The 11055-nt window shown below is 49.7% G+C and overlaps 1 protein-coding gene across 1 annotated transcript in view; it reads left to right on the top strand.

Moving 5' to 3' along the window:
- The first annotated feature begins 2179 nt into the window (after window positions 1–2179).
- Window positions 2180–11055, top strand: part of myo15b (myosin XVB) — a 40302-nt gene continuing 31426 nt past the window's right edge. Inside the window, exons 1-13 of the mRNA XM_056577633.1 lie at window positions 2180–2308; window positions 2765–4636; window positions 5047–5229; window positions 6062–6126; window positions 6420–6483; window positions 6758–6867; window positions 7341–7415; window positions 7699–7792; window positions 8152–8255; window positions 9452–9515; window positions 10037–10150; window positions 10444–10605; window positions 10998–11055. The exon at window positions 10998–11055 is cut by the window's right edge and continues 56 nt beyond it. Coding sequence (XP_056433608.1) covers window positions 2180–2308; window positions 2765–4636; window positions 5047–5229; window positions 6062–6126; window positions 6420–6483; window positions 6758–6867; window positions 7341–7415; window positions 7699–7792; window positions 8152–8255; window positions 9452–9515; window positions 10037–10150; window positions 10444–10605; window positions 10998–11055 — 3094 coding nt within the window. The remainder of the gene's footprint in view (window positions 2309–2764; window positions 4637–5046; window positions 5230–6061; window positions 6127–6419; window positions 6484–6757; window positions 6868–7340; window positions 7416–7698; window positions 7793–8151; window positions 8256–9451; window positions 9516–10036; window positions 10151–10443; window positions 10606–10997) is intronic.

Genomic DNA, 11055 nt, shown 5'->3' with positions numbered 1-11055 from the left:
TGGGGTAAAGCGAGTATCGTTTGTCATACAAGCACAGCCAAGAGTTTTGACCCTCCATTATGGTGCGGGACGCTTTGTCCACTAATTGCCTTCGGCATACTGTGGCCGGCTGCAACCTGAGCTGGACTGGAGAAGCTCCACAGTCCTCCACTCCCCTCCCTGGATAGAGGACTAAGGGCCCACAGCACGGTCCTCCCTCCCTCCCTCCCATCCCCTCCTAGAGGACACAGGCTCAACAGCAGAGACTTCCTCCCTCCCTCCCCTCCTAGAGGACACAGGCTCAACAGCAGAGACTCCCTCCCTCCCTCCCCTCCTAGAGGACACAGGCTCAACAGCAGAGATTCCCTCCCCTCCTAGAGGACACAGGCTCAACAACAGAGACTCCCTCCCTCCCCTCCTAGAGGACACAGGCTGTACAGCAGAGGCTCCCTCCCCTCCTAGAGGACACAGGCTCAACAGCAGAGACTCCCTCCCTCCCCTCATAGAGGACACAGGCTGTACAGCAGAGGCTCCCTCCCCTCCTAGAGGACACAGGCTCAACAGCAGAGACTCCCTCCCTCCCCTCCTAGAGGACACAGGCTCAACAGCAGAGACTCCCTCCCTCCCCTCCTAGAGGACACAGGCTCAACAGCAGAGACTCCCTCCCTCCCCTCCTAGAGGACACAGGCTCAACAGCAGAGACTCCCTCCCTCCCCTCCTAGAGGACACAGGCTCAACAGCAGACTTCCTCCCTCCCTCCCCTCCTAGAGGAGCCTGGGTCCACACCAGAGTCCTCCCTGGTTCGCGGAGAGACCAGACCTGGAATAACACTCTTCCCACCACCACCACCACCACCACTTGCCCATTCCATCTCCAACCAGAGAATTTGGGTGGAAAGGGGATCTTGTTTGTTCAGTGGGCCTGATGGAGTTATAAACTCGCTGTTTTGAAAAGTTAATTAAACTGTGGAGAGACGTGCAAGACTTGGATGGAAATTAGAAACTTCTCAGACATTCCAACGCACCGATGGAATCTTGGAGAACACACACACACACACACACACACACACACACACACACACACACACACACACACACACACACACACACACACACACACACACACACACCCCTACACCTGGTTCTACAGGAGGCAAGGCAACCAGCTCTGGCTTAAGCTCTCTCTCTCACTCCCTCGCTCTCATTTCATCACCTATTGTCAACCCCCTCCACCCAGCCGCTCTCACCTTTCCTAACAGCTACTAAGCAGCTGCCTATATGAAAAGCTGCGGGCCACTATGACCTGCCAAATGCAGTTCAATTATTGAAGAGGCACTTTGTGTGTGAAATTGTGTGTGTGTGTGTGTGTTCTTGTGCGTACACGTTCCCCTTTGCGGTGGGGTATTGCAATTATGCACGTGTGTGTGTGTGTGTGTGTGTTTGAACCCTGCACGCAAGCATTGTATGTGTTTGTGTGCATCGACCCGTGTAATTTAAGTGGGTGGGGTGAAGGCGCCCACTCATCCACCATGCCGCCCTCTTCATAAGCCAGAGTTTATGGGTTTGTGTGTCAGTGACACCCGCTTTGGAGTGCAGGAAGGAGCTGTTTAGACCCCCCCCCCCCTCCCCCCCAGGCCTGCGTTTCACCTGAGAGGCCAGGTAAGCTATATTTCAGCGTTTGACCCCCAACCGCCCGGAGCCTGAGGGCTATACAGCTACCTCCAGGTGGACTTACCGAAAGATTTGACCTACAGATAATGCCATCAGGGGGCTGTAGGAGGAGTCGTTTTCATCCGGTAGTTGAAACGCGGGCATTATGGAAACAAGCACCTCTTTGTCTGTTTCAACGCTGCTCTGCAACTGGTTTGCATAGTTTCAGAATTTTGAATGTTCGGTTTTACCTCATGAGATATGATTGGGCAACTGGTCACATTTTTGCAAATGAGTGCTGTCCGGTATTTACCTAACATAACATATACGTTTTTGGAACTTGAGCTTATGAAAGTTGAAACTTGCATATGAAAGTCTAAAAGCCGACTGTCGCAACCAAAAAATAATATTATTATTCATTGGATTCTACTAGGATCTAGTAAAATATATTTTTATGATATTTTGTAAATATTCATCATGATGCATGGTTTTATTTTATAGGTGCTAAGATTACCCGAGTATTTCAAAATATAAAAGAAAAATGAATAGCCATGCCTCCCCTCAAGTCAAAAGGCCAAACTGGGGACAAAAAACCGAAGGCCGAGGAGGTAAAACCAGAAACCAAACGGCAGAAAAACGAGAAGAACTCTGAATCCAAGACCACCCAGCCGTCGCCTAAAGTGCCAAATGGTAAACATAAAGTTGAGTCACCAACTCCGGAGAAACGAAAGACATGTGAATCCAACGCAAAGGGTAGGACTAATAAAGACGCTCAAAAGAGGGGCACAGCACAGGACGCTAAACGACCAGCAGACGCTGGGAAAAGGTCTGTGAACGGTAGAGCTGTGAAACGGCGAGTTAAAAAGAAAGGTGAGAGTCAGGTCATAATTAAAGGAAGGGCAAATAGAGCCGGTAAACTCCCAGCATCTCCGAAGGCGGTCAAGAGAAAGGTTGGGCCACATTCCAAGAATGTCCCCAGACAACAGTCGTCCGATTCCGAAGACGATGAATCTGAGAGTGTCAGAAGTTCAGAGTCAGAGAGGGAAGAGGAGGATAGCAAAGATGATGAGGGGGAGGAGGGGGAGGAGGGGGAGGAGGGGGGGGCAGGCAGTAACGAAGAGCCGGCGGAGACGCAGGGGAGCAGCGAAAGCAGCGACGGGGAGGCGGAGGTGTCCGATTCACTGAAGGACCTGAAGAGAGACACGGAGGGGCCGACAGCGGAAGAGGAGTCCGATAAAGAGCCCTCGCAGAGAGCGGAGACGAGGAGCGCGACGGAGGAGGAACCAGACGAAGAGGACCATGCAGAGGAGGTCCCAGAGTCTGAGGCGGCCCACAGCGACAGCAGCGATGGAGGAGAGGAGGTAAGGAAGGAGCGCACGCCTGAAAGACAAACCACTGGTAGAGGCGTACGCGGTGGACGCAGACAGTCACCGCGGGCCACCGAACCTCCGCAGCGACAGAGAGGCAGGATGTTTAAGAAAACAAAAGCAGATAAGCAGGCGGAGAAGGCTGAGAAGGCGAGGGCCAAGGCGGAGACGCAGAGGGCTGAAAAGGAAGCCAAACAAAAGGCAAAGGAGGAGAAGAAGAATAAAAAGAAGAAGAAGAAGCAGGGGGCCAGCGCGGGGCCGGAGAAGGTCGAGCCGCCGGAAGGTCCGAACAAAACTGAAAAAGCAAGGAGCAAAGCACAGCTCCTTCTCCTGGCCAACAAAACCAAGAACATCAAACAGGTGACCGTTGCCTCAGACACTGATCCCGATGTGGAAGAAGATGAGGAGGAGGAGGAGGAGGCAACTCCGACCTTATTGCCGGCCACCAAAAGCCGAAGCCAGCTGATAATTCTCAAAGCCAAAAGCACAAAACTCAAGACCAGCCTCCTGTCCAAAGCAGCGAAAGAGGGCCAAAGGGAGGCGGGCTACCCCTTGGTGAATCCCAGCGAGGAAGCGTCAGAAGGTGAGTCCAACAAGGCCAATGAACGCTTGCTGGCCCGAAAGAGAGGCGTGGCCACTCTCCGTCGAGTGTCCGGCTGGATCAATAAGAAAATCCCCAAAAGCTTCACACTGAGGACAAAAATGGTTCCTTGGTGCAAAGTCATCAGCATCTCCAACTGGATCTCCCTTCGTGCCCTCAAACCGAAGGATGGGACCAGAAAGTCAAAGGGCAACTTCCTCAAACACAGGATGGCTATGAGAATGGCAAGTAAAACCAACCTGTCCAGTGTGAGGAGCAGGAGCGATGGGAAGGACCGGCGGTCCACAGAGAAGGCCGTTCCTCAGGGACAGGTTGGGGAAGGAGGGGACGAGACGGTCCCTGTAGGGGACAAGGAGCTAGAGGCCAAGTACGCCGTGGTCCTCCCCAGGATTAACAAACCTGGACTGGCCAAAGCGCTAACGGTGGCCTCCGCCCCTACAAACAGCACCCTGACACTAGGTTCGGCCACGCCTTCAACCCCCAAACCTCCTAAGCCAGGAGCCCGCCTCGTGCTGCCTGTAAAACCAGACCTCAGCCTCTTGAAGTGCATCAAGAAGCCTGTGTTAGGAGGCTCGACGGCCGGTGGCGAGTCCGTGGAAGGGGGCACTGTCTCGGGTGTCAGAGCGACCGCGGCTCCCTCAGTGCCCGAGGGATCGTCTGACATCCACGCGAGAAGCCGTCAGGCCCCCTTGGAAAATCAAGACGGCGTCAGCGTGCTCCAGGCGGCTCGAGGGAAACTGGGAACCCGTAATCTCAACCTGACCAAGACCTCCCTCTTGGGGGGGTCCTCTCCCGCCTCGGGACCGGCCCGGCCTCGGGGGCCCGACCCAGAGAGGGAGGCGGCGACCAGGGGGCCCAGGGCCACAGCTGAGGCGGTGGTTCAGAACGGAGGGACGGGGAGGATGGGGGCGGGAGCCACCTATGAGGAGGAGGCAGACCGGGAAGTGGCCCAGTTGATGTGTGATGACGAGGCCACGTATGCCGCCGGCCAGCCGGAGATCCACTGGGCTGGGTGCGCGCAGATGACCGGAGACCCTCAGGTAAGACTTAAAGGGGACATATGATACCACCAGGTGTTAGCGTGATTAGCCTTAGTAGCCGTTTTGAAAATCAGCCTCTTCTGACAACACAAATGGGCGTGTCCACCTAGATGTATGACAGCTAGATGAGCAACGTTTGCTGCAGTCCACTGGGTAGGCTGGTAGACTGGTCTTTCCAGCCCACATCTAGCTGGACATGCCCACTTGTGATGTCAGTAGAGGCAGATTTTCAAAACGGCTTGTAACGGCTAATCGCACTCACACCTGGAGGTATAATATGTCACCTTTATTGAGTAAAAAAATCAATAATCATGTTGTCTTTGTGCATGTTCACATTTGAAACGCTGGGTACCTTTCTGCTCAAGACTGATTTTCTCTGTGTGGTGGTCCCCTGGTTGTCCCTGGACCAGGACTGGCTGCGGGGGGAGAACCTTCTGCCCCACCAGACCGTGGAGAAGCTGACCAGGCGGACGGTCTACGACGACGACGACCGCGGGCGGGGCCTGACGGTGCCGGCACACAACGGCAGAGGACCCTGGGAGTCGGAGGACCCCGCACAGGACATGCTGGAGAGCCGACTCAACAGCACCCAGGTACGGAGAGAGAGGGCCGGTCAGATGAAATCTCATTGGGCGTCGAGCTTAGCTTTGGGGGAACACTGATACCCCATTGATAAATAACACCACCACTGATGCTATCACGCTGAGTCGCAAGCACACCGCGGCCATATATCTGTTAGCATAACCACTAATGTATCTCCCGATCACCCAAGCAGAGCCTAGCTTGTCTTCTAATCAGACTGATATATCTTTGGCTGGGTGAAGACCGTCCCTGCTTCAGCACATCTGTTCTGCTTCGACGCTGATGTCCGTGGCTCAAAGGACTGCTCCTGGTTTATTTATTTGCTTCTTTACAACACTACAATGGGCCACAACGTGCTATATCTCAGCGCTATGAAGTTGTGCTAGATCGGCTATCAGACTGCTTTATCTCTGTGGGGAGGGTTACTGCAGTCGGAAGAGGACCACGCACCCAGGAGGATATTAGTAGAATAATACCAGTCATCCAGTCATACAAGAAAATTTATAATAAAAGATCATTTATAAAAGTGTTCAGCGAATCAATGGTTCAGGGAATCAATCTTACCTGTCGATCACAGGTTTGTTCGCCACTTCTCAATGGCGGTGACAGTTATAAAGGAGGGAAAAGAGAGGAAGGGGGATTGTCTAAAGATCTTGCTCTCTTGTGCTCTTTTACGCCCTCTCTCTTTACAAATGACACCAGCTTTAATCTGACACGTCTTGTAAATATAAGCTAGTTAGACAAAAAGGCAAGTGGGTGGGCAGAGTCCCAGGTAAGCCAACAAAGGTCAAGGGGGTCAAATCCTGTCCTTGGTAGAATAAATGCTTCTTTTGTTTCTGTCAGGTGGTGATGGCAGGCAGTGAACAAGCGGTAGAGGTGGATGAGGTTGAGGATCTCGCCCAGCTTGAGTGAGTTGAACATACACACACAATCACAGATGTTCGCACACTTACTCACACACATGCACACACAGACGGTCAAACATACGCACGCACGCGCACACACACACACACACACACACACACACACACACACACACACACACACACACACACACACACACACACACACACACACACACACACACACACACACAGACACACACACACACACAAACACACGCATATGCACTCACACAAAAGCACATGGAGGTTTTGAGGGATATACCGGTAATTTGCCGTGTTGTTTTTTGTTTACATAGCGAAGTGTGTGAGAGCTCTGTGCTTCTGAACCTGAAGAAGAGGTTTCATCGAGACTGCATCTACGTACGTGTCTTCACTCTCCTCCATCTAGCTATCACACACACAGAAACCCATCGAAAGCGAAATGCACATCCCAACGCTCTATTATTCTGCAACGGTTCTGCTTCACTGTCTCAATACATAAAACACATCTCAGTCCTTCCTTCTTCGTGTTTAGTATTTAACATATTTTAGATTGTATTACTATGGTTATTCCTTTGGAACACCCTGTGATGCACTCCATATGACATCTGCTCTTTAAGTTAAGTTTGACTGGACTGGTCCTTGTGTCTCCCAGACGTACATCGGCGACATGCTGATCTCAGTGAACCCCTTCAGGCCTCTCCATATCTACACCGAGGACAGCCGTCTGCAGTACCAGGCCAAGGCGAAGCACCGCAACCCCCCGTAGGTGTCCGTCTAACCCCCCAACACAGGCGGCCGCTCAGAGTCCACGTTAAAAGACGGATCGGAGATAGAGACACACTCCGAAAGGGACGAGAAATCCCTCACATTCGAGCCTTTTGATTTTTGTATCTTTACAATGGAGACGTTTAGTTATATTCTGTTAAGCTGCGGAAAAATGAGTACACTGGCTCAGAGAACCTCCAGGATTTTGCTAATTTCTGTATTTATTTCTGATCATGTAGAAAGTTTTTTGTTATGTTGAAGAATTTCATATTGTAAAACTTTGATTGCAGTGTCATTACTATTTATCTTAATGAGGTCAATAAAACCCCTAAACGTTGTAGTGTAAAACAAATGACTCCCTTAAAAACCAGCTAGTGGGCAAAAATATATTTATAGCTTGTATTGCTTAGTGATGCAATGTTAATTAATTGTCATTGTGTTTTTCCCATCATGTGTGCTTGGGGCTGTAGTCATGTGTACGCCATAGCGGAGGCTGCCTTCACACACTCACAGAACACTGCCCAGGAGCAGTGCATCGTCATCAGGTATAGGACTCTAGAACTCAAACCCTGGCCTGAATGTACAGACTTTGAGGCATGCAGATCAAACATACTGCCTGTTGTGGTTACACTTCTGTGAAGCATCTTTAGGCCTCTTAGACATGTTTTTTTCACTAGTCTGAGAATTATTTTAGGATTTAGCTTAATCAATAATTAAGCTAAGTCTCTCTCTCACTCCCACTCTCTCTTTCTCTCTCTCTCGCTCCCCCCCCCCCCCCCCCCCCCCCCACACACACACACACACACACACACACACACACACACACAGTGGCCAGAGTGGATCGGGGAAGACAGAAGCCACCAAGCTGATAATCCACTACCTGTGCTCCATGTACCAGGGCATGCATGACAACCTCCGCCAGGTATAATATCATAATACGTTCTCTTAGGACACAATTAGATGTTCTCCCTGAGAGACATGTGCCCCTATAGAGCTTGTTAATCAGGTGTCTTTATGGGATTACTTGTTGGATTTTCTTGTTGATGACAGATTTTTAGTCTTGTAAAATCCAGAATAAATGTAAATACACCATGACCTAGGCTTATCAAAACCTATGGTAGTTTCAAACTCAACACTGTCACCCAAAATATTGATTTTAGCACGAATTAGCATGCTATTGCACAGCTTATACTACAACGTTTAACATATCTTGTTTACACCTTGTTTTCACTTTTACTTTCACTCTATCTTCCACCTGGGGCACCTGGGTTTTCCCTCTAGCCCACGGAGGTGCTTCCCATCCTGGAAAGTTTTGGAAATGCCAAGACCATCCTGAACAACAACTCCAGCCGCTTTGGCAAGTACCTTCATATCCACATCCTCCAGTGAGTCTGCTCAAATTCACACTCAACACATTCACATCCTCCAGTAACTCACACCGACCCCACTCACTACACCTCCACATCCTCCAGTGATTCTGCCCACCTCCCCTCTCTAAACCTCCACTCTCTACACCTCCCCTCTCTAAACCTCCACTCTCTACACCTCCACATCCTCTCGTGAATCTGCTCACATCCACTCTCTACACCTCTACTCTCTACACCTCCACATCCTATAGTGAATCTGCTCACACCCACCCTCTACACCTCCACTCTCTACACCTCCACATCCTCTAGTGAATCTGCTCACACCCACCCTCTACACCTCTACTCTCTACACCTCCACATCCTCCAGTGAATCCTCTCACACCCACCCTCTACACCTCTACTCTCTACACCTCCACATCCTCTAGTGAATCTGCTCACACCCACCCTCTACACCTCCACTCTCTACACCTCCACATCCTCCAGTGATTCTGCTTACTTGAATCACCCAACATCCAATCACCTAACATCCACTCACCCTCCCTGGAAGGAGGTATCTCCACTTTGGGTTCCTTCTCAAGGTTTCTTCCTTGATAATGAAGTGAGTTTATCCCTTTAGGGGACCAGGGTTATGGGGGTGTAATAAACGATGGCCTGTAAAGCCATGTGGAAATGAGGGTGGAAATGTGATTAAGAGCTAGACTAATAAAAATGGACTTTACTTGACTCACTGCACATTTTCCAATGATTTGATTTCCAGCAACCATTCCAATAATTAGATTTCCTACCCCAGTGGTTTCCAACCAGTGTGCCGTGACATGTTGTGGGATTGAATACATAAGTGACTGTGACTATTTAAGATTCATTGCTCCACGAAATGCTAAACGTTTTTCTACTTTTCTACTTTTCTTATATAACAAATAATTCAACTGACATTTGTTGAACTGTATTCCATGCAATACTTTTTTTGTCTGCCGTGTGAAATATTTAGCATTGTAAATATAATATCCTGGTGATAAAGTGTGTGACATTTTTCATGATCACTCTCTAAAAATGTTAGTTAATGTGCCTTGGGTTTAAGATACACAATGCCCTAGGTGGTAATCGTGCTCATCTTCACCGTGCGTGGATAATAGTTATGGTACTTTTCATGGTAGTAATAGATTTAATGTGCTGTTTTTACGAACGCCTTCCTGCCTTGTGTTGGTGCCTGACAGAGGGGTTGTCGTAGGGACCTCGCTGTCCAAATACCTCCTGGAGAAGTCCAGGGTGGTCTTTCAGGTGAGAGAGTGGAGCAGAGTTGGAGAGGTATCGCACGTCGATATCGTAAAATATATCAAAATATATTTTTTATTTTGATGATCGATGAGGTGAAGCTATGTCTTTGGTGTAGCATTCCCTCCTTCACTACAAGAAAAGCACTTGAGGAGTTAATATACCTGATATATATGTATTTTTATGATACAGCAACACAAGGTTTTTTTTCTGCAAGAAAAATGTTTGGTTTCACAACAAACATAATTTGACAAAAAATAAATAAAAAAGATTCATCAACTGTGTGTCATAATGCTAAAATATACCCTTCCCAAACAACACCTTGACTGACATAACAATATAAATATCACGTTCATTTATCTCCCATCTCTTAACTTGAGCTAATCTGTAGTCTACACAGTAGCTTTGTTGTGTGTGTTTCGGGTGGAGTGATACTACCATGGTGCTGCCTCCGGTTAGAATCTTAAGAGGTCTTAATCTCCGGGTTTCGCTGATTCCTCGGTTCCGACCGTTCCGTGGTTCCGTAGGCGCGGGAGGAGAGGAACTTCCATGTGTTCTATGAGCTGCTTGCCGGCATGAATGACTGGGACAAACAGGAGGTATACCTGCAGGGAGCAGAAACATACTACTACCTCAACCAGGTGTGAACACACACAGATGCATTCCCTCCCCCCCCCCCTTCTCACTCTCCTATCGTGTCTGATCTCACATCGTTGGGCGTGGGATTTGGTCTAATTATCTTGTTGTTCTGTCCTCTCTCCATCCGGTTCTCTTCTCATCATCCCTTTCTATTAATACATTTCATCCCTCTTCTCTCCATCCCTCGTCTCCATCCCTCCCCTCTCCTCTCCATCCCCCCCTCTCCTCTCCATTACCCTCTCTTCTCTCCATCCCTCCTCTCTTCTCTCCATCCCTCCCCCCCCCCCTCCCCCAGGGGGGTGCGTGTGACCTGAGGGGGAAGCAGGACAAGCAGGACTTCCAGCTGCTGGTCCGCTGCTTCCAGACCATCGGTCTCCACGGCGACCAGATCTCCACCATCTGGGCCATCCTCTCCTCCATCCTGCAGCTGGGCAACATCTGCTTCAGCTCCTATGAGGTGTGTGTGTGCACACGTTGATGTGTGAGGTGGAAGGCCAGTGGGCGACCATGGAAGAACAAGTATCCACCTCAGGCCCAACCATCCGCCTAAACTGTCTGACATCATCAAGATGTCTCCTGGCTGATGTTATCATCAGCATGGAGCGCCCTCCACTTCAGATCCTGTTCCCGCCTCATGGGCCCAGTCAAAAAAGATAATCTTTTTGACCAATCAGACTGCTCTGACCAATAACAATAATAATACTAATAATAATCTCATTGGTAGAAAAAAGCAAAATAAAAATACTTTTTGCGACCAATCTGATCAATCGGATCGCTTGAAAATGATAATCTTTTCAACCAATCAGACACCCCGTGTTTTTGTTGTGACCTCTGTCTCCGTGGCTGCAGAGCGACTCCTTCGAGGTGGCCCGTATCTTCAGCGAGGCCGAGGCGCGGCGGGTGGGCT

The sequence above is a fragment of the Gadus chalcogrammus genome, chromosome 18 (assembly GCF_026213295.1).
Source record: "Gadus chalcogrammus isolate NIFS_2021 chromosome 18, NIFS_Gcha_1.0, whole genome shotgun sequence".
Taxonomy (NCBI): Eukaryota; Metazoa; Chordata; class Actinopteri; order Gadiformes; family Gadidae; genus Gadus; species Gadus chalcogrammus.
Note: the sequence above shows the minus strand (reverse complement) of the source record. Positions and strands in the feature narration are given on the sequence as shown.